The 27,770-nt window shown below is 27.1% G+C and overlaps 10 protein-coding genes across 12 annotated transcripts; 5 read left to right on the plus strand and 5 right to left on the minus strand.

Moving 5' to 3' along the window:
• The first annotated feature begins 1,367 nt into the window (after window positions 1-1,367).
• On the plus strand, window positions 1,368-3,957 carry LOC123258524 (probable RNA-binding protein CG14230). The gene is made up of 6 exons (XM_044718597.1): window positions 1,368-1,559; window positions 1,796-1,927; window positions 2,043-2,251; window positions 2,308-2,579; window positions 2,660-2,875; window positions 3,078-3,957. Exons 1-6 carry the CDS (start codon window positions 1,521-1,523, stop codon window positions 3,236-3,238), a joined length of 1,029 nt encoding a protein of 342 aa, XP_044574532.1. The 5' UTR covers window positions 1,368-1,520; the 3' UTR covers window positions 3,239-3,957.
• Window positions 3,275-6,645, minus strand: LOC123258520 (farnesyl pyrophosphate synthase). 2 transcript variants are annotated; one of them, XM_044718592.1, is made up of 7 exons: window positions 6,189-6,645; window positions 5,109-5,286; window positions 4,899-5,039; window positions 4,634-4,837; window positions 4,079-4,243; window positions 3,793-4,005; window positions 3,275-3,676 (listed from the first exon to the last, which is right to left on the minus strand). In XM_044718592.1, exons 1-7 carry the CDS (start codon window positions 6,323-6,325, stop codon window positions 3,476-3,478), a joined length of 1,239 nt encoding a protein of 412 aa, XP_044574527.1. In that variant the 5' UTR covers window positions 6,326-6,645; the 3' UTR covers window positions 3,275-3,475. The 2 variants fall into 2 exon arrangements, with proteins under 2 accessions (XP_044574527.1, XP_044574528.1); XM_044718593.1 differs by having other exon boundaries at window positions 5,109-5,271; window positions 6,189-6,640.
• Window positions 6,646-6,805: 160 nt separating this feature from the next.
• On the plus strand, window positions 6,806-10,039 carry LOC123258521 (antichymotrypsin-2-like). Its single transcript, XM_044718594.1, has 8 exons — window positions 6,806-7,039; window positions 7,101-7,210; window positions 7,758-7,937; window positions 8,013-8,223; window positions 8,295-8,509; window positions 9,349-9,528; window positions 9,591-9,726; window positions 9,783-10,039. Exons 1-8 carry the CDS (start codon window positions 7,018-7,020, stop codon window positions 9,947-9,949), a joined length of 1,221 nt encoding a protein of 406 aa, XP_044574529.1. The 5' UTR covers window positions 6,806-7,017; the 3' UTR covers window positions 9,950-10,039.
• On the minus strand, window positions 10,035-15,515 carry LOC123258545 (spermatogenesis-associated protein 20-like). Its single transcript, XM_044718625.1, is given in 12 exon segments — window positions 10,035-10,507; window positions 10,582-10,781; window positions 11,396-11,603; window positions 11,683-11,855; window positions 11,945-12,137; window positions 12,205-12,411; window positions 13,023-13,202; window positions 13,275-13,517; window positions 13,577-13,669; window positions 13,734-13,877; window positions 14,361-14,709; window positions 14,798-15,515. Coding segments are annotated over 12 exon segments (2,379 nt in total). The 5' UTR covers window positions 14,926-15,515; the 3' UTR covers window positions 10,035-10,246.
• A 243-nt stretch (window positions 15,516-15,758) lies between these two features.
• On the plus strand, window positions 15,759-16,929 carry LOC123258541 (probable protein BRICK1-B). The gene is made up of 3 exons (XM_044718621.1): window positions 15,759-15,977; window positions 16,059-16,141; window positions 16,813-16,929. Exons 1-3 carry the CDS (start codon window positions 15,857-15,859, stop codon window positions 16,837-16,839), a joined length of 231 nt encoding a protein of 76 aa, XP_044574556.1. The 5' UTR covers window positions 15,759-15,856; the 3' UTR covers window positions 16,840-16,929.
• On the minus strand, window positions 16,925-18,048 carry LOC123258535. The gene is made up of 3 exons (XM_044718613.1): window positions 17,923-18,048; window positions 17,378-17,683; window positions 16,925-17,302 (listed from the first exon to the last, which is right to left on the minus strand). The coding sequence occupies exons 1-3, from the start codon at window positions 17,930-17,932 to the stop codon at window positions 17,091-17,093; spliced, it is 528 nt and encodes a 175-aa protein (XP_044574548.1). The 5' UTR covers window positions 17,933-18,048; the 3' UTR covers window positions 16,925-17,090.
• LOC123258540 lies at window positions 18,020-18,838 on the plus strand. Its single transcript, XM_044718620.1, has 3 exons — window positions 18,020-18,156; window positions 18,425-18,539; window positions 18,599-18,838. Exons 1-3 carry the CDS (start codon window positions 18,124-18,126, stop codon window positions 18,745-18,747), a joined length of 297 nt encoding a protein of 98 aa, XP_044574555.1. The 5' UTR covers window positions 18,020-18,123; the 3' UTR covers window positions 18,748-18,838.
• A 531-nt stretch (window positions 18,839-19,369) lies between these two features.
• LOC123258532 (complement component 1 Q subcomponent-binding protein, mitochondrial) lies at window positions 19,370-20,222 on the minus strand. Its single transcript, XM_044718609.1, has one exon. The coding sequence runs from the start codon at window positions 20,202-20,204 to the stop codon at window positions 19,380-19,382; it is 825 nt and encodes a 274-aa protein (XP_044574544.1). The 5' UTR covers window positions 20,205-20,222; the 3' UTR covers window positions 19,370-19,379.
• LOC123258483 (SET and MYND domain-containing protein DDB_G0273589-like) lies at window positions 20,138-24,014 on the minus strand. 2 transcript variants are annotated; one of them, XM_044718518.1, is made up of 6 exons: window positions 23,804-24,014; window positions 22,342-23,370; window positions 21,904-22,181; window positions 21,256-21,567; window positions 20,975-21,190; window positions 20,138-20,392 (listed from the first exon to the last, which is right to left on the minus strand). In XM_044718518.1, exons 2-6 carry the CDS (start codon window positions 23,366-23,368, stop codon window positions 20,378-20,380), a joined length of 1,848 nt encoding a protein of 615 aa, XP_044574453.1. In that variant the 5' UTR covers window positions 23,369-23,370; window positions 23,804-24,014; the 3' UTR covers window positions 20,138-20,377. The 2 variants fall into 2 exon arrangements, with proteins under 2 accessions (XP_044574453.1, XP_044574452.1); XM_044718517.1 differs by lacking the exon at window positions 20,138-20,392 and having other exon boundaries at window positions 20,942-21,190.
• Window positions 24,015-24,226: 212 nt separating this feature from the next.
• LOC123258476 (peroxisome assembly factor 2) lies at window positions 24,227-27,022 on the plus strand. The gene is made up of 5 exons (XM_044718505.1): window positions 24,227-24,684; window positions 24,751-25,224; window positions 25,289-25,515; window positions 25,573-25,978; window positions 26,047-27,022. Exons 1-5 carry the CDS (start codon window positions 24,264-24,266, stop codon window positions 26,955-26,957), a joined length of 2,439 nt encoding a protein of 812 aa, XP_044574440.1. The 5' UTR covers window positions 24,227-24,263; the 3' UTR covers window positions 26,958-27,022.
• The last annotated feature ends 748 nt before the right edge of the window (window positions 27,023-27,770 follow it).

Raw genomic sequence — 27,770 nt, forward strand, 5'->3', positions numbered from 1 at the left:
AATTTTATTATTTACAGTTGGCTGTCTTTTTATTTGTCACATTTTAGTACAGGTATAATTTACTTTTAACTTTATTTATATTTTTAAAATTTTTATAATATCATTTTTTATGGTTTGCTTATTTTCCAGTTTTAGAGTTTAGAAACGGCCAAATTTATTGATGGCCATAAATCCTTAAACTTAGAAACTGACACAAATTAATGTCCAAGATTGTATATAGCCGATCGGCGTTTATTCTATTTGAAATAAATAAATAAATATTCTTGGTTCAAGAATTTTTTTTTCAGTGTATATTTAATTACGGCTGATAATCAAAGAAGACTAACTTTATCTTATTTCTTCGTATTTTTTTTTCTGAATTGAACTCTTGATGGAAATAAAGAGATAATTCTTTGAGCGGCAGTTTTAAATCCTCTGTATTTGGTTTACTGATTTTATACGATCCTGTTTATTTTTTCCATTTGAGTACGCAGATAAATTCGCTTGCAGGCAAATTCCGTAAATCTGATTAAACATAGAGAGAGTTAATTCGAAAGAAATATACCTAGTCAGGATAAAATTATAACTCGAACTTAACCAACTCAATGAACTTTCTAGGATGAAAATTAGTTATTGAGTTCACGTGGGGAGTAATGGACATGCATCCTGAATTAGATTATTCGGCAGTTCACCCACGTGACTAATTTGCTCCTGCCAAGGGCTGACTCGTGACACTCACTCTACATAGGTGATAATAATTTCATCTATTTTGTTTGAATTATTCGTTTGTGAAATTTAAATGTCATCTCAACTCAAGACATTCAAACAAACAACAGAAATTAATGTGTTTGCAATATACTCAGTATTTAAATACTCAAACTTTTGTAAAACTCCACAAACGTCAGCAAAAGGTCAAATATTACAACTTTATTCCGCGACTTAAAGTAGGGTAGCATTTCTAAATACTTTCTGCTCTAGAAAAATTTCTCAGATTTATTTTTTTCACAAAAAAGAAAGTTTTTTAAACTTGATGATCTCATATAGGATTTTTAGCTGTCAAATTTTTTTTTCTAAATGAATTTTAATTTTTAGATTCTCCGAAAAAATTAAAATATTTCATTTTATATCATAAATTAATTATGTGCAAATTTTTCTAACCTAAAAATCTATTAAATTCATTTAAATCTTTTTTTTTCTCACCAATAAACTATTTCTATAATTATTCATGCAATAAATTTTAATTGTCTTCTTTTCATAATTATTTCGTCACTTCACCCCACAATTAAAATCAATAAAACGATTAGAAGATTCCTGCTTAGACTACTGCAGGTACTCACACGTCTCACTGTCGCGCCGTTCTCTACTCGCACATGGGTTTTAACTCTGACTAGTTTCGTTTTTGAGGTTATATTCAGTCGAAAATAACGTTGTAATATTTTAAACTAAAATTTATAAAAAAATAACAATAAAAAAATATTTTTCAATAGAAAATTGTTTAAATAATAATTATAAAAATTTTATTCTGTGATAATTAATAAAAAATGAAGCCGAAAGCAAAAAATTCGTTTAAAATCAACGCGGTATGTTATTTATTTACTTGAAAAATTAATTTAGCAGATATTTAATAATTTTTTTAACAAATAAATTATGACAAAAAAAAATTGACATGTAGAAATTTTAAAAAATAAAAAATGCAATTTTTTTAAAATAATTTTTTGGAAAAAATCTACTTGTTAAAAAAAATTAAAAAATGATTAAGTAACTGCTAACTTTAATATTAATTTTTATATTTATCAATAAATAAAATTTCTTTCAGGATGATACGAGTAATAATAAAAGAATAGTATTCTCAGATGACGAAAGTAGTAATAAAAAAGAAAAAAGAAATTTATTTGATGACGGCGACGAGGATTGTGATTATGATATTTCGCAGATAAAAAAGTCTAAGGTAAATTACAACTATTTATTATTTTTTTTATGATACACTGAAAAGTTAACTGTCCGTAAATTTATGGAGATTGCGCTTATCAGAAAAATTTAATTTAATAAAATTATTTTTTTAGCGTAAAGTCTTGGGGAATGATGAAAGATTTACGATCGAAAAAGAACACTTAAATGAGGACGAAGAACAGGAGGAAGACTATGAACATGAAGAACCAGTTCAAGAGCAAGAAGATGATTTCGCTCATGAGAAGAAAAAGGAGTTGGAAATTTTGGGAGCAATATTGGGAAAGCCGATGTTGCCGAAACCAGAAAATGTTCCTGCTAAGAAGTAAGTATTGATAAAAATATTTTTTATGGATATTTTAATTGATAAATATTTTACAGAGCGAGTACAATGGTGCGCTACGACCCGACAGTAGACGATCACCACAAGCATGAAATAAAAGCTAGTAAAGATGAAACAGAGCCGAAGAAAAAATCGAAGAAAAAGAAGAAAGAAATTGAAGCTGAAGCTGAAGCAAAAGCTAATGAAGAGCCTCAGCTTCCTCCTATTAATGAAGATATTTTTTACTCTGTATCGGATAAATTAACTGAAAGCTTACAGAAGAAAGAAGAGTTCAGTTTATTAAAAACGTTTGGGTCTACTGTACCTGAGGGTAATTATTTAAATTTATTTTTTAAACCTTTTAACCTTTAAACCGAAATTGATGATGAAAATAAAATATATTTATTTTAGTTGAGCAACAGCCGGAAAAAGCCAAGGCGACGGATATTCAGCCGCTGAAACTTAAATATAATATAAAAAAAAAAAATCCGTTCAAATATGACTCGTCTGATGACGAGGATGGTCCACAGAAAAATAAAAAAAGTAATAAATTTACTAATGAGTTTAGTGGAAAATTTGGACAGCCGAAAAATTTTTTCTTCGCAGTTAACGATCCAAGATTTAAAGGTAATATTTTTACTGATAAAAATACATTTCTTAGGGCCAGTTTTTCAATTAAGATAAAATTTTATCCAGGATAAAATTATTATTGCCAGTTATATATATATATATGAAATATATAGATATATTTTACCATTGGATAAAATTTTATCCTAGATTGAAAAACTGGCCCTTAATGACTTAATTTAATTGGAAATACTTATTACAGACGCTGAAGAATTTTTCAAAACAACCTCAACGTCTGATGAGTCCTTCAAAAATACCAGGCGTGAATTAAAACACATAGTGAGGTCTAAGATTCGAAACAACGTTCGGAGAATCCGGCCATGGAAAACTAAAATCTCAAGAGTCAGGTCGACAAAGAAGTAAAGTTGTTTTTTTATTTTTTTAATAAAAAAAAATCGATCCAATTAAAAAATTTTAATGTAAATAAATTTTTTTTTCATATTACAAACAGTTTTTCATATCACACCATTATATTATTTCGTAAAAAGTAAAAAAGAAATTTTTTTTTTTTTTTTTTTTTTTTTTATTTTTTAGGAAAGTTTAGAGTAAAGGAATCTATATGATAATATATAAAAAGATAAAATTTTTAAATGTAGGAAATTAAGCATCCCTGCGATAAATCTTTGACAGTATTTTAAAGAATAAATCATGAGGTAGACCACGTGATATTTGTTGTATATGAGTATTCATGAGATTGTAACTTTCTTCCTCGTAAATAGCATAAGTTGTTGATAGCCCCAAATCGTCATACAACTGTTTTATTTGTGCTACTTTCTCTTCATCATCAATCCCGTAACATTCCTATTGGATTTAAAAGAATACATTAATATAATATTTATTCTAAAATAATTTTATCCATAGCAGCAAGTACTGGGATAAATGTAGTTTTATAAAAAGAAAGGAAATAAATTATTCACTTCAAAGATTTTACGCTGTGAGGGAGTCACGCGTTGAAGAGCCACGACTGCTAGCCACGTACACTTTCCTTCTTTAATGTCTAATCCTTGTTTTCCAGTTATTCTCGGATCCCCATAAATATTTAGATAGTCATCTTGGACTTGGAAAAAGTGTCCCATCTCTAATAAAATAGTCTTGGCTTGTCTGTACATTTCTGGATCTACTACTCCAGCCTTAAAAAATAATTATTGATTTGTCAATAGTAGAAACTCTTTTTGCAGCGTCTTGACATCTAAAAATACTTACAAAGTGCATTGCTAATGTTATTGGCATCACAAATGAATAGTAAGCTGTTTTATATTTAACAATTGCGTTGTAGCGGTTCATTGTAAATAAATTTAAGTTCGGTCTTTTACCAAATTCGGTTGATAACATGTCCAATGTTTGTCCCATTACAGTTTTCATGGTCGTCTGAAGCAAACAATAATTAAATATAATTTATTATAAAAATTAATTTTACTAACAACCTTGCAGTCACTATGTGACTTTATTAAATAATTACTTTTGTTAAATTACACTGTACTTTTTTAAAGATATAAGCTCATCCCGATGTTACACTCATCAAGAGCTTTCATTTGAGTACCCACATGCATTTTTGATATATTTTTCATATATACATATATATATAAATATATAAAATATATGAAAAATTGATGTGGGTACTCAAATGAAAGGTCTCGATGAGTGTAACATCAGGATGAGCTTATATCTTTGCAAATGTCAATACTTATCAAAATAAATTGACTATCTTGGAGACAAAATTTTTCTTATTCTCTTAATAATAAATATTAATAAACCTACATCATGGAATGTTTCTATGAGGTCCAAATAACATTCATGGTTTTTAAAATACGTGCGTAGTAACTGATACACTGTTTGCTCCAAAAGTATACCGTCATTGATAGCACTCAACCCGATATTATTATTCAAATACCAGCAAGGTTGACCTCGACGTGTTACTGAGTGGTCCATTATATCATCTTCGATTAGTAAAAATGCCTGGAGCTAAATAACCACATAAACATTATTAATTTATTCAAACAAAATTGAATAATTAATAAATTACCAATTCAGTAGACCATCCTAAAATCCTGGCTAATCTTATATTTTCCTCTGTCAGCTGATCGCGTGGCACGAGCATTCTATAAGCGTAAACAAGAGCTAATCCACGATTTTTCTTACCGTTTGGAACGTTGTACTGCAATACCTATACAATAATTATTATTATTATTATTATTAATTGTAAATGTATTTTTATAAAATAATTATGACATACTTTAGTCATCCATTTAGTAGCATCAGGAATCTCAAGATGACGACCAGCTTCTGTGAGATCTCGTACTATGTCAGGCCAGAGAGCCATCATTTCTCTACTTTCATCTTTACTTGATGTCCAATTTGTTTGCACCATACTGTGAGCCATGCGACATAGTGGTAATCTAAAAAATTTATAGCTTAATCTTTAGATTATACAGTCAATTCTATTTCAATCTTGTTAAAATTATTATTATTTAAATAAGTCCAATAGAGATAGATGCATACAATGGTACAGCGTCATAAGTGATTTTTATTTAAATGAACTATTCGCGTGAAATCTCTAGATAAGAATCTAAAAACTCAAATGTCTGTTGTGAAGTAGTTATTTTTAGTTAATTAGCATAATAAAAAAAAATTTTGAAAACAGTAAACAATTTTTTTATTATACTAAATATGGAAATTAATTCAGAATATATCTAAGAATTTTATAACAAATAAATTATGGAAAAAAAATTATGAAAATTAAGTAAGTCAGCACAACAATTTTTAAAAAATTCTACGTATAATTTTTAAAATTTTCTACATATGAAAATTTTTGTTTTAATTTAAAAAAAATTATAAAAATTTTTAAATTTCGGCTAATTTAATTTTCATATGAAGTTAGCGGACATTTCAAAATTTTTAGAAACTTTTTATTGACAAAATTTCAATTAAACAATTAAAAAAAAAAATTTGACTTATAAAAAACTTGAAAAACTATAAATGTAATTTTTTAAAAATATTTTTTTAATTAATAAAAAATAATTAAAAATTTTTAGACGTCTGCTAACTTCAGTGTTACAAAAAATTGACGAAAAAATTTTTAATAATAATTTTTTTGGAACTGATTTGTTTGTTAAAAAAAATTTTATAGTGTCAGCTAACTTTAATGTCATTAATATCACTAAATAAAAAATAATAATAATAATAATAATAATAACAACAAATTGTTTTTAATCAAAATTATAACAGGAAAATTGTTCTCTCAAACAATGATTTAAATTTATGAAAGAAAAATTATTAATAAATATTAATGCGTAATTAAATAAAACAAACTCACCTGACAAATTGATTCGTTGAATTCAATTTTATGTGACTGATAACAGAATTATTTTTTTTAATAGAAGTATCTATTAAATATTGATAAATCCCTCTCTGGAATATCTTTGACGTAGCTCTGTTTATTACCACTGACATTTTAGCTCCAAAATAAAAATATGCGCCGTAAAAATAATGATTAAAAAAAAATTAACAGACGCTTTCTTAAATATGTAATTTATATCCGTTGATTTCTTTGTGAATAAAAAAATCAAAATAATAGTTATTGACTTAATTACTAATTAATTATTATAATCACTCATTAATAGAGTGAAGAAAGAACTGGCAATAAAAGTGTCTTATTGATGAATATTAAAAATAAAGAGGATATTATTATTAATAATAACTGTTTTTATTTACGACAGTCCATAGTGCTCGAGTGCAAGTGTTAAACTAAACTAAAATGAAATGAGAGAAACACTTTGAAATAAAAACGTCACGTAGGCCACACGTTTATATAAATATATATGTATACATAAAAAATACTTCCAATTACAATTCGTAGAGGCTCTAGTATCGTTTTTTTATCAGATGTTACTTTTTATTTGCTATTATCTTGAATTAATTTACTATCGATATCAACACAACATAAATAATAATTATAGTTGTAAACAAATAAGTAGAACTAGAACGTTATCATTATAAATGATTTAAATATGATTGATGATTCATCTAATGATGAATTCATTATTTTATTGATCTGAATAAATATAATACACCTGTTGATTGAAAAACAATTTTATTTTAGGTACTGCGTTTTACTTTTTAGAGCATTTATTATTTTTTTATTAATGCTATCAAGTAATTATAGGAGTAAGTATTTTATCAATTTAATTTCTAATTTTTTAATAAAAAAATTTTTTTTTATTTTTAGTTACAGGCTCGTTAAAAGGAGTATTAAAAATATTTTTGATAAATTTAGTTATTTATACAATAATGGCTGAAGCGACCGAATATCATACATTTACTTCAAATTTATTTAAGGTTTGTTGATTATTATTAAAGCTAGCAGTCATTTGACAATTTTATGACATTTAATTTAGCTGTCACTTGACAATTTTTTAATTTTCTTTAACAAAAAAATTTGTTTTAAAAAATTATTTTTAAAAAATTGCATTTTTAATTTATTAAAATTTCTACAAGTCCATTTTTTAAATAATTTTTCTTGCCATAATTTATTTATTAAAGTAAATTAAAAAAATTGTGGTGACAGCTAAATTTAATGTCGTAACAATTTTTTAATTTTTTTTAACAAAAAAAATTACTCCAAAATATTATTTTTAAAAAATTTCATTTATAATTTTTTAAAATTACTACAAGTCAATTTTTTTATCCATAATTTATTAAAAAAAAATTTTTAAACGTCAAATATCTGCTGAATTAATTTTTATTATTGAACTTAATTGAACTACAATCAAGCTCTGCTATTTTAATGTCAACAATTTAATTATTAGAAAATGAAACAATTGTCGGACGTCTATTATCTTTATTACTGACGTAGATATGATCGTTTTTATAAATAATTTTATAGGCAGTGACAGAAGATAAAAGTGAAAACATAATTTTCTCTCCAGTAAGTATTCATGTTGTCCTGTCATTTCTGTCTCATGGCGCTCGAGGAAATACCGCCGAGGAGATGATTAATAATTTGTACATAAAAGATATTGATCATCTAAAAGCTGATTACAAAAATATCTTATCGATATTAAATGTAAGTATCCAATTAAATATTTCGATAACTTTATTTATCTGTTTAAATTAATTATAAGTACTTTCCTGTTATCAGTCAACTGACAAAGCCGAGCTGCATTTAGCAAATTCATTTTATGTACACAACGATGTTGAGCTGGTGCATAAATTCACAGCTTTAGGAGTGGATTACTACAATTTATTAATTATGAAAATAAATTTATCCGATAACGTGCAATCAGCTAAACAGATAAACAATTGGGTTTTGGAGAATACAAATAACAGAATTACAGATATTATCTCTCCTGGTATTTTTTATCTTTTAAAGATGCATTTTTTTTTTAAGATATTTAATTAATTATTTTAATTAAATTGCCAGATGATATTACTGAAGATAGTAAAATGTTTCTGGTGAATGCTATTTACTTCAAAGGATTTTGGAAAGATCCCTTTGACAGTCAGCGTACTTCACCTAAAATATTTTACACTGCTAATAACGCTCATGTACTTACACCAATTATGATTAAAAAGGCTCACTTTGTTCACGGAGATTTACCTAATTTAAATGCAAGGTTTCTCGAAATTCCATACACTGTAAGCTATTTATGAAAATTAAATTAGCCGACATCTGAAAATTTTTTTAATTTATTTCATTGAAAAATTATTTTTAAAAAATTTTTAGACATCGGCTAATTTTGGTATATTAAGCTATTTTATACCTTACTTAAAATTACCGGTGACCGTCTTTTATTTCTCATGCAATAATTATCTACGACAAAATTTTTCATCAATAATTTCTTATGCAATATATTCTCATACCAAAACTTTTCATTGCTCATAATTAAGATTATTAATTATATTATTTTATATTAAAATTTTTATTGTTTTTAATATTTATATCAAAAAATGTGTCATAATGTTCTAATCAAATTTGTAATTGATATTAAATAAATATTCATTTATTTTAAATAAAAGGGCACAACACGGTAGCTATCCGAAAATTAATCACGGATCATTTATCTTAAACGATGATTAATTTTCGTCTGATTAATTTATGTTATGATAAATTTTGTTTTGAGAAATTAAGGTAAAAGACCCAATTATTGACACTGACCTAGTTGTTTGACACTTGCAATTTTATTCTAATTAAAAAAATAGAATGTTTTAAAAAAATTAATTATCTTAAAATTTATGATGGAAAAATTATATTTATGAATTTATTAGAGTTGATTTGTTTTTTTTTTTAATTAAAATAAAATTTCAAGTGTCAATAATTAGGCCAGTGTCAATAACTGGGTCTTTTATCTTATTGTACTTGAGATACCGTTGTATGAGAAATTTTTGCTGAAAAATTTTGAAGTGGGTAATTTTTGTGGATTAATAAAGGTGGGAACGAAAATTACCGTATCAATAATTTAAAAAAATATTTTTAGGACGAAAATTTAACTATGATAATAATTTTACCCTACGAAGTTGAAGGATTGTCTTATGTAGAAAAAAATTTCAACTGGAGTTATATAATTAACTCTGATTCTATTAAAGGCGAAATAATATTACATGTTCCTAAATTTAAGATTGAGTCTACAGTAGATTTAGAAAAAATTCTCACCAATGTAAGTCCAAAAATTTCTTATTTTTTAAATTATATTTAATATTAATGACTTAATAAATTCAGATGGGGCTAAAAGCAATGTTCGAAGACACTGCTGATTTTACAGGTATGACAGACACGCCTGTAAAAGTCAGTAAAGTCATACAAAAAGCGTTCTTAGAGATAAATGAAGAAGGATCTGAAGCAGCAGCAGCTACAGGTAAAATCTAAAATAATTATTTAATAAAAAAGTATTAATCATTATTTAAATTCCAGTCGTACAGATTAGACTTAAACGAATGGCTGTACAGACAGAAGAGTTTATAGTCGACCGTCCATTTATGGTTGCCATTCGTCACAAGCTTTGTGACATCCCATTATTTATCGGTCAAGTAAAAGCTCCAAATTTAATAATTAAAAATCCTAACAAAGACGAGCTATAATTATTATTTTTTTTACAGCAGTATATTTTTGATACAATTTTATTGTACGCTTTGCTTATAAAACAATGAAAAAATAGCATAAATATTGAATTGATATATTTATTTTAATTTAAAGCTTTTATCAATTAATTACAATTTTTGTACACATCTACAAGTGTGTTTATTTGATTTACATCACTAATATCCATATCACGTTTATTATCTCTAAAGTTAAAAAGTATATCAATAACTTATCAGTAATTTTTTAAGCTATTGTCTTAGACCCGCCGGGATTTAAAATATTCATCAAGTATCAATTCAATTATCCTCATCGATAAGTTCAGCAAGCTGCCTTGATTCAACAACCGGTAGAGAGCAAGTGCGATGTCTACATACGTAAGCAGTAGCCCGACCATTCTGCATTTTCATTTTACTTACAACTTCGTTTCGTCTGATTAACACCGAGTCAGAGTCGTCGGGGTCTGTGAGTATGATTAATTTCGCAGGAATCAAGCGATCTCTAATGATGCTAAGTAACTCCTCAGTATCTTTAGCGTCTCTTTTACCGGCGATATATATCTAGATAATATATATTTAAATAAAATTATTAATTTAATTAAAATGTAACAAGATATAATAGTTTATGAACGAACCTGAGTGGTGGTGTCCCAGTAATGCAATAAAGAACAACATAATCCAGGAATTGCGATAGGTATTCTCATTAAAGTATCACCAAAAAAACTTAGTAATTCAACAATTTTGCTGTTGTAATCTGTGCGGCTTAAACAAGACGCTAATCGTAATAAATTGCCACATGCTACTGAATTACTTGAAGGTTCAGCGCCATCGTGTTCTAAAAAAAAATTTTTAATAAAATAATAATAATTAAGAAATGACCTTGTATCTCGTGAACTATTGACATTTTTAAAGATATAAGCTCACCCCGATGTTATACTCATCAAGATCTTACATTTGAGTACCCACATCAATTTTTTATATATTTTATATATTTATATATATTATATATATGTATATATGAAAAATATATCAAAAATGCATGTGGGTACTCAAATGAAAGCTCTCGGCGAGTGTAACATCAGGATGAGCTTATATCTTTAGAATATATATTATATATATATATATATATATATATATACATATATATATATTTTTATATTTTATATTTTTTAAAATATAAGCTCACCTCGAGATTACACTCATCAAGACCTTTTATTTAAGTACCCACATCAATTTTTCATATATTTTATATATTTATATATTATATATATATGTATATATGAAAAATATATCAAAAATGCATGTGGGTACTCAAATGAAAGCTCTCGATGAGTATAACATCAGAATGAGCTTATATCTTTAAAAATGTCAATAGTTAAAAAAGTACAGTGCAATTTAACAATAGTTATTTAATAAAGCAAAATTTTATTTATTTATAGTTCACTTTACCGTCTTTTAGTCTCAGGGTTATATTCTTATCGTTGTTAATCGTATTGAAATAACCACCATCTTTATCATCCCAAAATAATTTATTTTGAATATCCTGCAACTCTTCAGCAAGCTCAAGCGAGTGGATATTTAAATTCGCATCGTATAAATCAAGTTTTCTTTGAACTACAAACGCGTAATCTGTATGAAAACCATGTTTTGCAGTTTTCTTATATAACAAATAAAAATATCATTTAAATTACTGCAGTTTATAAAGTGGTGGAGAAATAAAATTTAAATAAAGTTGCTTACGGTTGCATTATTATATCTCCATCATCGCGATAATAACTTCGTAATTAAATTTTACTCTTTTTGTCATACAAATAACACTCTATAAAATTAGTATCATCTTCAGCGTATTGTATGTACTGTTTATTTTTAATTGCAACACCTATGTACGCTAAACCATTTATCATAAGGCCTAGAAAATAAAAATTGTTTATAAATTTTTATTTATTTTTTTTTTTATTTTTTATTTTTTTTTTTTTTGTGATAGAATAGACTAATAACCATTCCACGCTGTTATTATCTTGTCATCCAAGTGTGGCCGAGGTCTCTGTAAACGTGCTTCAAAAAGTATTAGTTTAGCTTCTGCTAAATACTTCTCTACATCTTCTACACTGAAATCAAATCTATCGGCGGTATCTTTAACACTACCGAAGACAATCAAGACATTTTTATTCGTCAGCTCGCCATGTGGATCCTTAAAAATAAAATCAATAATTAATACATGAGAAAAAAAGTGTCATATAATTAATTATTCAACTCACTTGTCTTTGAGAAACATTACCATCTTCTTTTACATTAAAATGGTACGCAAAAATATCACTTACTTTTAAATCACGGTCGGGAATTTTTTTCTCCAAATGAGTTTCAATTTCTTCCATTGTCCAGACGTAAAAAGCACCTTCTTGCTTAGCAGTAGCCTCAGCAGTCGGCAAAGAATCAGCATCTTCAGCACTGTAGTATCCTCCGTCCTTTAATTTAAGAATATTTATTTATTAATTTCTCGGTCATGGAGCTTAGCTCCCTGTGACCATATTTCTTATACAAATTATAAAGGTAGTTATAGTACAAAGATAATTATAATGAATCGCATTGACAACAGTATTTAATATAGTAAACTAATAATAATAATAATAACAATTTAAAGAATAATAGCTCATGAAAATAATAATAATAACTACAGGACATTTCCAACTTCATCATCAAACCGCATTTTTCAATATTCACTCTTAATCATGCTCATTGTCTTGCTCTAAGTGCTGGAAGAACCGAAAACAAACATTGCGAAATTCCTCTAATGTGGCAGCTGATGTGACCTCGATCAGAAGTGAGTTCCAAAAATTACAACCAGTTACAATAAACGAACGCTGATACGCCGTTGTCCTCGCAAAAGGCACTTTTAACATATCAGTCTTGCTTAAATCTCGCCGCATAGCAATGTTTGTTCTCAGTTCCAACTTATCTCCAAACAGACCGGGCCGAATATGGCACAGGGCCTTATAGAACTCGCATAAAATTAACAGTAATATTGAAAACAATATCATCATAATTCCAATTAATTCATAAATTAAATTAAAAATACCTTGTGCCGCAGATCTCGAACACAATAAGTGACAATATCATCAACAACGTCAGAAAAAAATTTATCTTTTGTAACAATGTAAGCGTTTGCGTACGAGCGTAATAATTGTGCTTGGTCGTACAACATTTTTTCAAAGTGCGGTACATGCCATTTTCCATCCACTGAATATCTTGCGAAACCCTTCAATTAATTAATCAATTAAAATTATAAATATTTCTTTTTATATTACAATAATGACCCTTTCAATTGTACCTGGCCAACATGATCATGAATTCCACCATTAGCCATTTTGGTCAAAGTATGTGTACACATACTCAAACATTCCTGATTCATTTCATCTTTAGCATCACGACCATACATATGGAACAGTAATTCCAAATTAATTGGCTGTGGGAATTTTGGCGCGTCAGAAAAGCCACCGAATTCATGATCATAAGATCTTATTAGTTGCTGTACGCATAATTTACCACAATCTTTAGGTGGTGGATTTTTGCCCTGTTATTTAACAAATTGTTAATAAAAATAAATAAATTAATTAATAAAAATCAACTTACGGTTAAGCTTGAGTGTTTACTTTCAGCAGATGTTTTTAATATCTCAAGAATTTTAGTTCCCGATTTTAATAAATCCCTCTTATTTTCCAGCCACTAAAAAATATCAAGAAATATTAAATTTAATTTTTTTAAGTAGGAGTAGAAAATAAATTAATACCTTATGTGCAATGCTCAGTAAAATTTTTTTAAAACCAGGCTGTCCAAATTTATCAACTGGAGGAAAATAGGTGCCACCCATAATAGGAATCAACGTCGGTGTTAAAAATACACTCATTGGCCATCCACCGTGTCCTGAAATTGACTAAAAAAAAATTATTTTAATTATTTATTGCATGAAAATTAAATTAGCCGACATCTCAAAAATTTTTGTAATTTGTTTTATTGAAAAATTATTTAAAAAAAAAATTAAAAGAAAAAATTTCACATACAGAAAGTTTAAAAAATTACACGTGCAATTTTTTAAAAATATTATTTTAGTCTTAATTTAATTAATAAAAAAAAAATTAAAAATTTTTGAATGTCGGCCAACTTTAATATTATATTTATTGGTGTAAATTAAGTTAGCTGACATCTAAAATTTTTTAGAATTTTTTTTATTAAAAAAGTTATTACAAAAAAATTCAATTTAAAAAAATTTTAAAAACTACAAGTGCAATTTTTAAAAAATATTATTTAATTTTAATTTAATAATTAAAAAAATAACTCAAAAAATTAACAATGCCGGCTAACTGTACTATTATTATCTATTGTCCAATACATCTCTTAAAGATTATATAATAAATACCTGGACAAAAGTCATGTATATTTTATCAATATCAGGTCGTTCTTCACGATCGACTTTGATATTAACAAAATATCTATTCATAATTTCAGCGATCTCGTCATTTTCAAAGGACTCTTTCTCCATAACATGGCACCAGTGACAGGTCGAGTAACCCACAGACAAAAATATCAATTTATCTTCTCTCTTGGCCTTTTCCAGCGCCTCATCACTCCAGGGATACCAGTCAACTGGATTGCTAGCATGCTGTAATAAATACGAAGACTTTTCCAGCGCCAATTTATTTTTTTTGTCCTTAGTATCTCCGTGAGACGTCGATGCCATTCTTACTATCAGTTTTCTGCACCTTGACCCGAATGACAAAAAAAAAAAAAAAAAAAAAAAATGAATTTATAAATAAATAAAATAGATAAAAAAAAAAATAAATAACAAATCAGTACCTTTGTAATTGATAAGCATTAGCTGGTAATTGCGCGTGAACAACTCTCCGATAATTATTGTTGGAAATTTTGGTAAACTTAGATAATAAACGTGTTGAATTAAAAAATAAGCATCTTCCCAAAATCATAACATCTATTTAATTGAAGTCAGTCGCTTAAACTCGAATTTATTTAACGGCAAATAATGAATATTAAATTTTTTTAATGTTTACAATCATTAAATAGATTTATTACTTGTGCCACGATAAATATTTACTTTTGAATGTTTCATGTAAACTAAAATGACCAGCACAATGATGATTGATAATTATTTCACTCCATACTGTTGCCGGGGAATTTATTATTTTAGCAAACTATTATTGTTATTATTATTATTACAAGTATCAGGGTTAAAAAACATGTCGAAGATCATTCAAAATATGTATGATTATTTCACAGTTTTTGATAAAAACGGTTTAATTAGTACTCCGAAAGATTATTTTATTTAAAATAACATAAATAAACAAATAAAACATTTATGACAGCTGTCAGCTGTGACGTATTTCTCCTTTTTTTTCTTCAATCATCACAATTAACAACTCTAAATTTTTTTATTGCAATAATATTGACGTAATTAATGTTTTTCTCGTATATATACATATATTTCGTACATATATTCGCATTCCACATGACGTTCACTGACGTTCACGTTCTCCAAGTTCTCCACTCTAAACTCCAATAAAATTTTAAAACACTACAGATGGAGTAACTTGAGAATTTTTTAAACACTTAGCTGTCAAAAATTTAACAAAAACACGCACTTAAATTCCAAAATTATTAATTAAATTTTATTTAACTAATTTATTTATTTAATTGTTTAATTAACACTGTTCTATTGTTGTGGATAATTTATCGTTTGAGTTTTAAAGAGTGACATCTATCTGTCAAAAAAATTGACAGTTGTTTGGGTATTATTGTTTATTCATTCGTAAATTATTTTTTACATACACTTTGTTATTTTTATATTTATTAAATTAACTAGGGTGTGATCGTAATTTTTATTAACAATATTTATCAACAATGGCAACTGTGCACCGTGAAGCTTTTCAGAAACAAATTCAACAAGACTGGGCAAATCGTGAATACATTGAAGTTATTACTGGGAGTATTAAAAAAATTACAGACTTTCTCAATTCATTTGGTAATTTATTTTTATTTGTACTCATTAATTTATTGATAGTTAATAATTAATAATTAATAATTATTGATTTTTTTATTTTAGACATGTCATGTAGGTCGCGTCTCGCTGTTTTAAATGAAAAACTCACTACTTTGGAGCGTAGAATCGAGTATCTTGAAGCTTGCGTAAGTATTTGCGTTTCATTGTGACAACAATGTACTTAAAAAATTTATGTATTATTTTTGAGTATATTTTAGCAGATGTTTGATTATTTTTTTTATAATAATAAAGTTAGCCGACATTTTTGATTTTTTTATTTTGCTTAATTTATTAAATTATAACTAAAAAATATTTTTAAAAAATTGCACTTATAGTTTTTGAAGTTTTTAACAAATAAAAAAATTTTTTTATAATAATTCTTTAATAATAAAAATCATATAAATTTTTAGATGTCGGCTAACTTTATTTTTTTTAATTTTTTAACATAAATTATGATTAAAAAAATTTACATAAAGAAATTTAAAAAAATTAAAAATGCAATTTTTTTAAAATAATTTTTTGAAGAAATTTGTTAAAAAAAATTTTCAAGTGATTGCTAATTTTAGATGAAAATTAAGTTAGCCGACATGTAAAAATTTTTAGAATTTTTTTTAGTGAAAAAATTATAATAAAAAAATTTTCATTCATAAAGAACTTGAAAAACCATACGTGCAATTTTTTAAAAATATTTTTCAGTTCTAATTAAATAAATGAAAACGAATCAAAAAATTAAAAACGTCGGCTAACTTTAGTATTATTAATTTTAATAATTTTTTAAGTTCTCAATTTAATAAAAATAATAATTTATATTTTGCAGGTAACAAAAGGAGAAACACTGACATAAATACTTAAAGAAGTAACCCATCAGTATTAAAAATTAAACAATCATGACCATTATGTAAATAACACACCAATAAAAAAATACTCTCTATAATTTAAGATCATTTATTACCCTCATGACCATCATATAAATACATTGATGAAATTCTAAAACAAATTTACGTAACTATTCATCAATAAACTTAGACTTGAATATACATCTAGGTTTAACTTTATTAAATTAATTATTTTTAATGTAGTGATAATACAAATAATTTAGATTGGTCTTCTTGGCCACTCTTTGGAAACAAGCGACATATCGTACTTGAAGTTTCCGTACTTGTAGTGGGATGTGTAGTTCAACATTGTCCAGTCGTTCATTTTGGAATCTTTTTTCACAAGAGCTGCGAAGAGCAGCATTGCAGCACCCCAGAAAGTGAAAGATGCCGTCTTCTTCCAGGCGTAAAGGACCGGCATACACGACACCACTGAAGAAAATATTAATTATCAATTTATAGATAATTATTTACATAAAATATATAATATAAAAAATTAAAACGAACCTCCAGCAACATAATTAAACTTGTCATCTTTTTTCCTCAGATCAGTTGAAATGTAAGTTCCGCAGGCAAACGCTGAAGCTAAGCCCACGAACGGTACTATGTAATACCCGAAGCAATTTGCTGTTTCAAGAACATTCTTAGTCTGAGTGTAAATCAGAGAATCGCCCAATCCAAAAAATATTCCTGACGCGATCGCATATTTGTTGATACCCCACAATTTTCCCAAGGGGTCTGTTCCTTCTGGTTTATCATAGTACCCTGGACCAGCTAACAGCCGCAAATAACCATCATACTGCCAAGGCTTATCTGGAATTATAAAATTTATTTATGTAATAAATAATAATCACCATTATTTCATTTATAAATAAAATAGAGTGGATAAATAAATATTATCAATCAGAGGTTAGGAGTGTCTTTAAAAATTATCCACTTTTTTTTAAAGAAAAATTACATGATTAATTAATTAATTAATTCAAAGACACGCAATTGTTTAAATTATGCTTTTATTATTTATATTTATATGAACAATTATTATAAATACTTACATTTATCCATTTTTAGATAAATCAGCTGTTCGAAAAACTCTGCGACGACTGTCAGCGCCTCATTACATAAGTTTTGTAAAATCTCATATCAATACCAGTTTATTATTACTATTTTGCGTCTTCTCGTCGAGTAATTCACATTGTTTTAATAGTAAAAATCAGTTAATAATAATTAATAAAAAATATTTTACAAGTAAAAAGATGTTTTTATCTGTGAGAGCTCTTCGTTTCACGGTAACTATTTATTTAATACTCCATTTTTTAAATATTTTATTTTTTTGACAACTTAACCTACTTTGACAAAGAAAATTATTTTATTAAATATTTTTAACAAATAAATTATGGCAAAAAAAAAAATTGACATGTAGAAATTTAAAAAATTAAAAATGCAATTTTTTAAAATAATTTTTTGGAGCAAATTTTTGTTTGTTAAAAAAATTTTCAAGTAACTTAACTTTAATGTCATGCTTTATTAATAATTAATTAAAATTTACAATTACAGAATAGAAGTTTAGCTGTTAGATTGTTTAGCCAGCAAACAAATCAAAGTGAACCCAGCAAACCTAACATGAACGTCGCCGGACTTAGTGAAAACTGTGTAGCAGTTCCAGCACAACGTAAGTAATTTTTATTAAATTTTTAAATAATAAAATTAATTGTTTAATTATTTTTACAGCTGTGGGAGCTGTTGGTGCAGCCAAAGACAAGGAATACAAAAATCCGGAATACTTTTGTTATCATGTAGACAGTTTCGCAGAAGCAGAAGTTGAATTAGCGAAATTTCGGCTCCCTCCTCCTTCCAATAAACGAAAATTCGGGCAGTAATCTAATTTGCTAAATAGTTGACTTAATTATAAATGTAAAACGCTGTGTATATTAAAATTACTAATAATTATTGATCCATGATTTCACTTTACTGAAGCTAGATTTTCAATACATCCTGGACTGTCTCAATTATAAATTATTTTTTATTACAATTATACAACTTAATTCTAGTTAATAAATAGAAAATAAATTAAAAATTATGTACAGAAAAATAATTTAAAGTAAATATATTAATTTCTTTGACTACGGCTGATTTATTTAGTAACTTATACATTTTGGTAATTAATTCTACTGGTAATACATTTTTAAAAGTATGTTTTTGTTCTTTTAATTAATAATTTATACATCAAATATCAATATCTAAATATTAATTACTCAATTAAATTGAACCGAAAGTAACTTATCGCTAGTATGTAGTTGGAATTAATCAGCCATAATTGCAGTCAAGCTTTTTTTCTGAAACAAAAAAAAAATTTTTAAATAAAAATAATTAAAAATTAAATTAAAAAAATTTTTTAAATGAAAAAAATGATTAAAAATTAAATTAAATAAAAAATCATCAAGAATTAGATTAAAAAAATTTTTTTAAATAAAAAATCATTAAAAAAAATAGAATAATTACCAGTATAAAATTATTTGTGAGTAGTAAACTTAGATAAACCTTCCAATAAACTAATATAAGCGCTGTGCTCATAATTGGTGCTCAGTTCAACGAGTTTCTCAGCAAACTCATTAGAAATTCCCTTTTCTTCCAAGTAGTTCATCATCAAATCATACAAGTACCCATCAATGACTTCTCCAGCTACGGCGTAGACCTTGTCGCTGTGCTCTCCCTCATACAAAGTAACTTCATCAATACCGAAGCAGTCGTTGTAACTATCGTCGGCTCCAGAAGCTCCGTACTCATTATTAAAAGAACAAGTCAGCCCCAGAGTCTGGTTTCCACGAACAATATCAACGGTGAAGTTCGGCTTGCTCTTCATTTCCCCCAAGTTAGGTTTGTCCTCGCTGGGGTCGATTTCAGGCTCGCTCTCAGTGTCGACTGTGTGGTTGACATTAAATGCAATTCTAATTTTTTCATCGTTTACTTTTTTTACCAAGGTAACGTTGGCGCCATCCAAGGAAACTGAGAATCCGTCGAGCTCAGTTGGAATTGTTTTGGACTTCTGGGCTTTTTTCTCGGCAACGATCTCCTCAGCGAGGAACTCGATCAACTCTTTTTCGGCTTTTGTGTGCTGGGAGCACCGGCATTGGTAATTGTGTCCGTTCTTACAGTTTAATTGTTGCTGGTGTTGTTTAACAATTGCTGAATTTGCAATTCCATAATTATTAATTGTGTTAGACATGTGCCAGAGCGAGCGGGAAACTTGTGAGGTTATTATTCTGTTCATCGAGGTTGATTTTAACAAATTCTTCAACCCGAATGCACAAACTGTATTTCTTACGATTCCACTCATTTTGTTTTGATTTTTAAACACTTTTTTTAATGTTACTTATGTTAATTTTATTAATTATTAATATCTTGCAAGAATGTAATTTGTTACAACCTTACTTGCGGCTTTTTGCTTCTTTACAAACGGGAAAATGGCTGGCTGGATTGAAACCACGTGGGAGAGATATATTATGGATATTATACTGGATTTTTCTATAAAAAGAGGACGCCACTTTACAAATATTAAAAAATTTTTTAATTTAAGCGCACAAAATTTTCTTTAGACTAAAAGTTTGACTAATGAATTTTAAGTACTTAATCCTTAGTTTAAATATAAATAAATACTTTTATTTTTGTACTTACTGCGTAGTTATTTATTTTGCAGATAAATTTAGCGAGATAAATATAAACCAGAATTTAAATGAAAATTAAGTTAGCCGAAATTTAAAAATTTTATAATTTTTTTTTATTGAAAAAATGACTACAAAAAAAAATAAAAAAAAAATTTTCATTTGTAAAAAACTGTAAGTGCAATTTTTTAAAAATATTTTTTTGTTCTAATTTAATTAAATTATTAAAAAAAAATCAAAACATTAAAAATGTCGGCTAACTTTAGTATCATGAATTTAAGCTGTATAAAATAATTATAATTAAATTTTTGTTTTTATTGTTGATTAATATTTATTTTGATTTTTTTTAAGTGAAAAAAAAAAATTGTTACATTAAAAATTGGGGAGAAAAGAAAAAAAAAAAAAAAAAACTTTAGTAGGAATCAGTTGAGTGAATTTGTGTTACCAATCTTTTAAAAATAAGAAGCTCGCTGGACGGAAACTTTATTCCTTCTTCATCATAGACTTTCATTATTTTCAGTAAACCGCGGAGCCTGTGGGAATTAAAATTCTCAACAATTTCTGTCGCGTTAGCCAAACCTAAAATTGACAAATCATGCTCGAAGTTCTCTTCAACTGCGTCCAGAATTCTTAGCATACTTTCTTGAGATGTTATTAATTGCTATTGAATAAAGAAATTAATTATAAGTATGCAAAATAATTTAATTTTATAATAAAAATACTTACAGTAAATAAGGGAAATTCAGAATCAGGGCTCCAATCATTGACACAAGCAACACAGTCGCATGTGAAATTATAGCGCGTCTGTAAAAAGGATTTTCGGGCCTGCGTTTGTTTTAATTGAAAGTCTGCACCATAGTTGATAGTTAATTGTTCATCTTTTTTTATCATCTTGATAGCATTAAGCGCTACTTTATGGCCAGACATATAATAGCACATATTGAAGTCGCAGCTGTGGTTGAACAAGCTCATCAATGGCAGAAGCATTAATCCTCGGTTGAAATGATCTTCTTCAATATCATAGTCAAAGATTTCCGACTGAAATAAAATTTTTATTAAATTATTTTGTTAATAATTATAATTATTAGTTATAATAATAATTATAATATAATAATAATTAAATTATTATTAACAATATAATATAATTATAATTACAACTAATAAAGAGGATAAACAAAGATAGTTATTATTATAAACCTAGATACCCGATTCGATTCTTGAATAATGACTAATTTTTCATTATTATTATAATTACAATATTAATAAATTATAATCATAATAATTATTATTACAATTATAGATATAATTATAATTAGTATAAATAATAAATATAATTAATAATAATAATAATAATAATAATAACAACAAACTTACTTCCTGTGCATTCATCATGTTTATATCAAAGTGCTTGAGTAACAAGGTAGCGATGAACAAAGTTTGTCGATCATCAGCCAGGTCTTTGAAAACAGTTATCTTCTTGTCCAAAATATTGTCACTAGTCGCTGCTAAATAATAGACAATAAAGATGCTCTTCAAATGATAAGTGTAACTAAGAGAAGACCAAACAAACGAAGTATCTGATGTCAATCCAAAAACACTTGCATATTTGGTATCATCAAAAACACCATCAGTTAAAAGCTTGTTGATTGGATCTAAGTAAAGTAAAACAATAATTGTTAATTAATTATTTACTTTATTTATTATTAAATTATATTAATTAATTATTTACTTTATTGTAATTATTTATCATTAAATTATGTTAATTATTATTTATTGTTAATCAATTATTTCAATTTTATAAAAAATACTAACCAGTAATGGAATTTAATTTCCTAACATGATCTTGCAAATTTTTAACAGAGCCCATTTCCTTGAAAGCTTTTATAAACATCCTCAGAGCCAGAAATTCTTTCTCTTTCATATTTTCCGACACCATTGATGTAATCATAGGACATTCAATATGATGATGTTCCTTCCAGGCTGCATCGAGGCAACTTTCATCGCAATAGATCACATTGACACACTGATGGCAAGGAATACCAGAATAAACCTTTTTCAAGCAGTACCAGCAGAAGCGATAAAACTGCTCGGGAGTTACTACCGCTGCGTAAGACTCGTGAACAAATGCAGTCTCTCCAGCATCTATATTTCTAGTAGCAACAATGTGGCGACCGAATTTATCATTGTATTTAATAGCAATAAAGTCTGATGCTCGAAGAATTTTAGGATTATTGCTTGCCGTAGTGAAATTGTGACGATCTTCGGGAAAATCAGGTATTGCTACAAAATCCATGATGTTTCTTAATAAATCCAATATTTTCCTCTTCTGAGGGTAAGTCATCAAATTCGCCCAGCGACGAGCTTCAGCTATGGCTAATTCTACTTCAGGCCGCATGTCTTCGTCCAGCGACAGCAAGTTCCTTGCACGGCGAGCAAATAACTTGGCTTTTAGATCATCTGGGTAACCAATGTCTAAAGCCCGTTCAATGTCTTTCAGCGAATCATAGTGGAGACCAAACTCGCAAGTTACTGCTGACCTGTTCGCGTAACCTTTTGCCAGCTCCTTGGAGTTCAGCGGCGCGTAAGCTATGCCCTCAGTGTATGACACCAGAGCTAAACCATTGTTTCCTTGAGTTAAATAGTAATTATTACCTTGTTTTATTTTCAAAGCAGCCGTCTTTCGACATTTTAGCTGGTATTTCAGTGTTGGATGCTCAGCTTCACATTCGAGTAATCTTTTCATTGATAATTGAACTACTGCGTCGTAATTTTTGTCTACGCGACCCGGCACATTGCAAGCGACACACTTGTTCACCCAAAATTCTGTAGCTGGATCCATACCTAAAATTATTTTAATTAATCCACACTTTTAGCAATTAAAATTAATTTCATAACTTTTATAACAAATAAATTATGGCAAAAAAAAACGATAAAAATTAAGTTAGACGACATCTAAAAAATTTTATGATTTTTTTTTATTAAAGAATTATTACAAAAAAATTTTATTTCATTTGTTAAAAACTTCAAAAACTATAAGTGCAATTTTTTAAAAATATTTTTTAGTCATAATTTAATAAATTAAGCAAAATAAAAAAATTAAAAATGTCGGCTAACTTTATTATTATAAAAAAACGAGGAAAAAAAATTGACATGTAGAAATTTTATAAAAATAAAAATGCAATTTTTTTTAATTAATTTTTTTGAAAAATCATTAATTTCAATAATGTTAACATTATAAATATAATTATAATTGATAATAAATTTAAGAATCTACCTGCTCCGCGTCTATCTTCAATTGTTTCACTTAAGTAAGTTTGACTTTACAAAAATACTATTATTTACACAGTAAATAATTTATTTTTGATGTAATTACTTATTTTGTTTGTTAAAAAAATGTAATTTGAATTATTTTTAAAGTAACAATATCTATCAATACGAAAAAAACGCACTTTTCTTTGTTCGCCATAACCGTTTTCGAAGAAATATCAAAGTAATACAAGCTAATATTTATATATATATATTTATTTACATTGTATACATTTCATAAGTCCCACCAATCACGAACAACGAAAAACCGAAGGCTCCCGAATCTCGAGATTCTTGTTTCCGGTAACGCGCGTTTTTTATCCCTGTATTTATAGTTTCATAACCTCAAAAATTAAACATGGGTTAGATAAACATTTAATTTTTTTTTTATTAATTGTAAAGTAGTGAAATAAATTTTTTTTCTAAAAATGTCTTCCAAAAATTTTAATTACTGTAAAATATTGTCGTACTTAATTCGAACCTTGAAGAGCAAAAAGAATTATTATTTACTGTCATATGTTTATTTACATTATGTGAAAATAAAATTACAAAGGTTGAAAAGAGTGAAAGTCGAAATAGAAACAATTAATGACAGTAATTTTAAAAGTATTGTTAAAAAATACTATTGTGAAAATAAAAAATATATTGACTATACATCGTGTGCCATTGGAGCTGTCAATTGTTTCAAGTCTTCAGAAACAATTTGGATAAATATCTGTTCTAAAAAATGTGATAAAAAATATAAAATTCTTGTTTTACCATTAAACGTCAAAAATAAATTATATCTATCAGAAACAACTTTATTTAATATTAAAAATGTACTGGGTGAAAATTTATCACCTTTTATAAGTAAGTATTAATGTTTAAAAATTTTATTGAAAATTTTTATTGATAAATTCGTTTTTTTTTTTACAGTTCCTGCATGTAAAAATAAAATAGAGTGGGCTGACGAAGTTAAAGTATCACTTCTGCCATGTCAAGAGTGTTCTGATGATTTAGTAGATAATTTATTAAAGAATTACTTTTCTAATCCTCGATATTTAAGGACGAAAGATATAATTAAAATAAATATTATAGAACATACAAAAGAACATTTTTTTACTCTGGAAAACCGGCAGTTAACTGACTTGTTTTTTAAAGTCAACAGTGTGAAAATAAATAATGAATACACTTACAGATCTTGCTATGTATTCTGTGAAAAGTCGACTCTAATTCAAGAAACCAAAGTCCGTGGCTATCTACCAGAGTTTAAAAAATTAGAAATGATTGATGATAGTATCACGGACGTTCTTGAGGAGATTGAAAGGAATTCAATGTCCAATTTTCCGCTATTATCTTATAAACCTTTTGAAGAGTTAAAATCTTCGATACTGCCATTTAAAATGACTGGTAATTTATTTCAATATTAAATTAAAAAATTTTTCTTCTATTTAAATTAATGATAATTTTTCAGAGAATTGGAGGGGAATGAAACCTGTTTTTTTGCTGAAAGGACCTGCTGGATCAGGAAAGTTAAGATTAATTAGAGCTCTGTCTCAACAAATGGGTTTTAATTTTCTTGATTTTAATTGTGATGAAACTCAGACGTTATCTGTCTCTCAAATAGAAACTAAACTACGTACAAATTTAACTTATGCTCAAAATTTAGTACCTTGTATTTTAAAATTGAGTAATATAAATGTAAGAAATATTATTTATAATTAATGTGTAATTTATTAACTAAAAATATTTTTAAAGGTTTTTGGAAGAGACACCGAAGGTAATATTGACGAAAGAGTGACTCCTAATTTCGCTGAGCAAATAAATGATATTTATAATATTAAAATGAAGTATCCGTTGATAATAATAGCGACATCCGAAGATGACGAAATTCCCTCAGAGATAAATCGTAATTTTATAGAGACATTTTCTATAAATTATTTCACTCAGGATCAAAGATCTGAATTGATCGAGTGGTTTTTAAAGAACCGTAATATTAAGTACGACGTTGACTTGTCAAAAATAGCTGGAATGTGTTCTAATTTTTTTATGAACGATCTCGAAACTTTGATACTGGACGCTGCTACTAATTGTTACAAACCTCTGATGAGTAATGAAAAAAGTTGTGTTGTTATCAATGAAAATGACTTCATTAAGGCTTATGGTAAGATTCGAAGAAATTATTTACATTAAAAATGAAATTATTTACAAGTAAAAAATTTTTAATTACAGATCATATGCAAGCAACATTTTCTGAGCAAATAGGAGCGCCGAAAGTGCCTCAAGTTTATTGGGAAGACATAGGAGGGCTGGCTAATTTAAAAAGTGAAATAATGAAAAGAATAGAAATACCACTGATGCAAGACTGTGACATTAAACGGTCTGGGATTTTATTTTATGGCCCTCCGGGAACTGGAAAAACTCTTTTAGCAAAAGCCGTTGCCACTGAATATAAATTAAACTTTTTATCGGTAAAAGGCCCTGAGTTATTGAACATGTACGTCGGACAAAGTGAGAAAAATGTCAGAGAAATATTTGAATTGGCCCGAACAGCCTCGCCTTGTATTATATTTTTTGATGAATTGGATGCGTTGGCACCAAATCGTGGTCGTAGTGGCGACAGTGGAGGCGTTATGGACCGAGTTGTATCTCAATTGCTCGCTGAAATGGATGGGCTCGGTAGTTCTGCAGATACATTTATTATTGGCGCTACAAATCGACCTGATCTCATTGATTCTGCGCTATTGCGGCCCGGAAGATTTGATAAATTATTTTACGTTGGAATTTATTCAGACTCTGAATCACAATTTACTGTTTTAAAAGCGATAACTCGTAAATTTAATATGACAAATGCCGACCAGAATTTGGATAAATTAGTAAAATTATTGCCGGCAAATTTAACAGGAGCTGATTTGAATTCTCTTTGCTCCAATGCGTGGCTTAATGCAGTACGCAAAGTTGTTAGAAATTACGAAAAGTCTCTGGATCAAAAACAAGACAAAAAAAAGCCGGAAGGAAATGTCAATGTTTCTTTAGATGACTTTCTTGAAGCTGTCAAGTCACTTGTACCTTCTGTCAGTCGGGAAGAATTGATGCGATACGAAAAGTTGCATCAAGAACTAGGTAGCAAAATTTGTAAATAAATTTTTTTGTAAATATTTTTTTATTGTGAATATTAATTTATAATAAATCAATGTTTATATAATAATCAATGATATGTTGATTGTATTGTTAAATAAATAACTCAATAATTTAATTATATATCAATTTATTCTTTAAGAGCATAAATATATGTTCGATCAAATTGAAGGAATTTTTACGGCAGTACTACATTTTTATTTTATTTTATATTTTTATTCAGCTTTTTAAATTAATAGAATACTCCAAGATTGAAAGTCGTAAAAAAATATTGTAACTTGATTCAAGTTTTATTGAATCAATAAAATAATTAGTATTAAATGAATTTTTAGCTGAATAAAAATTATTTAAATCTGTAATACTGCCTTACAGGCCTCTAATTAATATTCCCACTTCAAGTAAGAACATTAATTTAAACAGATCTGTAATTCTATAAAACTTACATTGTTTATAAATGAAATAATAATTTTTAATTAAATACAGCCAATAATTACACACTAAGTATTGCACTGGGCATTACAATTTATTATACTATTTATTATTTATGATTACTGGTAAAAATTACAATATATATTTGAATAGAGACAATATTAAATTGATTTTTAAAATTTGGAAATTTGTGACTATTTCATTTTTTTATAATTTATTACACTGCAAATATTAAATTGTAGAAAAATAGGACACCTAAATTTATTAATTGTTTAATTTCTGAATAATTGATTTTTAACGCTAAATTTATTAGTCACATTAGACTTTTTAAAACTATCAAATATTTACGATAAAATTGTAACAGTTTAATTTCGTATTTATTTATTTAT

The sequence above is a fragment of the Cotesia glomerata genome, linkage group LG2 (genome assembly GCF_020080835.1).
Source record: "Cotesia glomerata isolate CgM1 linkage group LG2, MPM_Cglom_v2.3, whole genome shotgun sequence".
Classification (NCBI taxonomy): Eukaryota; Metazoa; Arthropoda; class Insecta; order Hymenoptera; family Braconidae; genus Cotesia; species Cotesia glomerata.

Bases quoted from the DNA above. Each gene is read 5' to 3' on its own strand.
- LOC123258524 (XM_044718597.1), top strand. From the start codon at position 1,521: ATGAAGCCGAAAGCAAAAAATTCGTTTAAAATCAACGCG. The intron at 2,252-2,307 runs GTAAGTATTGAT...AATATTTTACAG, and splicing joins GAAAATGTTCCTGCTAAGAA to AGCGAGTACAATGGTGCGCT. The intron at 2,580-2,659 runs GTAATTATTTAA...TATTTATTTTAG, and splicing joins TGGGTCTACTGTACCTGAGG to TTGAGCAACAGCCGGAAAAA.
- LOC123258520 (XM_044718592.1), bottom strand. From the start codon at position 6,325: ATGTCAGTGGTAATAAACAGAGCTACGTCAAAGATATTCCAGAGAGGG. The intron at 5,040-5,108 runs GTATGTCATAAT...ATTATTGTATAG, and splicing joins CTACTAAATGGATGACTAAA to GTATTGCAGTACAACGTTCC. The intron at 3,677-3,792 runs GTGAATAATTTA...TAAATCCAATAG, and splicing joins CACAGCGTAAAATCTTTGAA to GAATGTTACGGGATTGATGA.
- LOC123258521 (XM_044718594.1), top strand. From the start codon at position 7,018: ATGCTATCAAGTAATTATAGGA. The intron at 7,938-8,012 runs GTAAGTATCCAA...TCCTGTTATCAG, and splicing joins ATATCTTATCGATATTAAAT to TCAACTGACAAAGCCGAGCT. The intron at 8,224-8,294 runs GTATTTTTTATC...TTAAATTGCCAG, and splicing joins TACAGATATTATCTCTCCTG to ATGATATTACTGAAGATAGT.
- LOC123258541 (XM_044718621.1), top strand. From the start codon at position 15,857: ATGGCAACTGTGCACCGTGAAGCTTTTCAGAAACAAATTCAACAAGAC. The intron at 15,978-16,058 runs GTAATTTATTTT...TTTTTATTTTAG, and splicing joins AGACTTTCTCAATTCATTTG to ACATGTCATGTAGGTCGCGT. The intron at 16,142-16,812 runs GTAAGTATTTGC...TATATTTTGCAG, and splicing joins TCGAGTATCTTGAAGCTTGC to GTAACAAAAGGAGAAACACT.
- LOC123258535 (XM_044718613.1), bottom strand. The intron at 17,303-17,377 runs GTTCGTTTTAAT...TATTTTCTTCAG, and splicing joins GTTTAATTATGTTGCTGGAG to TGGTGTCGTGTATGCCGGTC.
- LOC123258540 (XM_044718620.1), top strand. From the start codon at position 18,124: ATGTTTTTATCTGTGAGAGCTCTTCGTTTCACG. The intron at 18,157-18,424 runs GTAACTATTTAT...TTACAATTACAG, and splicing joins TGAGAGCTCTTCGTTTCACG to AATAGAAGTTTAGCTGTTAG. The intron at 18,540-18,598 runs GTAAGTAATTTT...TTATTTTTACAG, and splicing joins TGTAGCAGTTCCAGCACAAC to CTGTGGGAGCTGTTGGTGCA.
- LOC123258532 (XM_044718609.1), bottom strand. From the start codon at position 20,204: ATGAGTGGAATCGTAAGAAATACAGTTTGTGCATTCGGGTTGAAGAAT.
- LOC123258483 (XM_044718517.1), bottom strand. From the start codon at position 23,368: ATGGATCCAGCTACAGAATTTTGGGTGAACAAGTGTGTCGCTTGCAAT. The intron at 22,182-22,341 runs GTTAGTATTTTT...TACTTTACTTAG, and splicing joins GAAATTAAATTCCATTACTG to ATCCAATCAACAAGCTTTTA. The intron at 21,568-21,903 runs GTAAGTTTGTTG...ATTTTATTTCAG, and splicing joins ACATGATGAATGCACAGGAA to TCGGAAATCTTTGACTATGA.
- LOC123258476 (XM_044718505.1), top strand. From the start codon at position 24,264: ATGTCTTCCAAAAATTTTAATTACTGTAAAATATTGTCGTACTTAATT. The intron at 24,685-24,750 runs GTAAGTATTAAT...TTTTTTTTACAG, and splicing joins AAATTTATCACCTTTTATAA to TTCCTGCATGTAAAAATAAA. The intron at 25,979-26,046 runs GTAAGATTCGAA...TTTTAATTACAG, and splicing joins TGACTTCATTAAGGCTTATG to ATCATATGCAAGCAACATTT.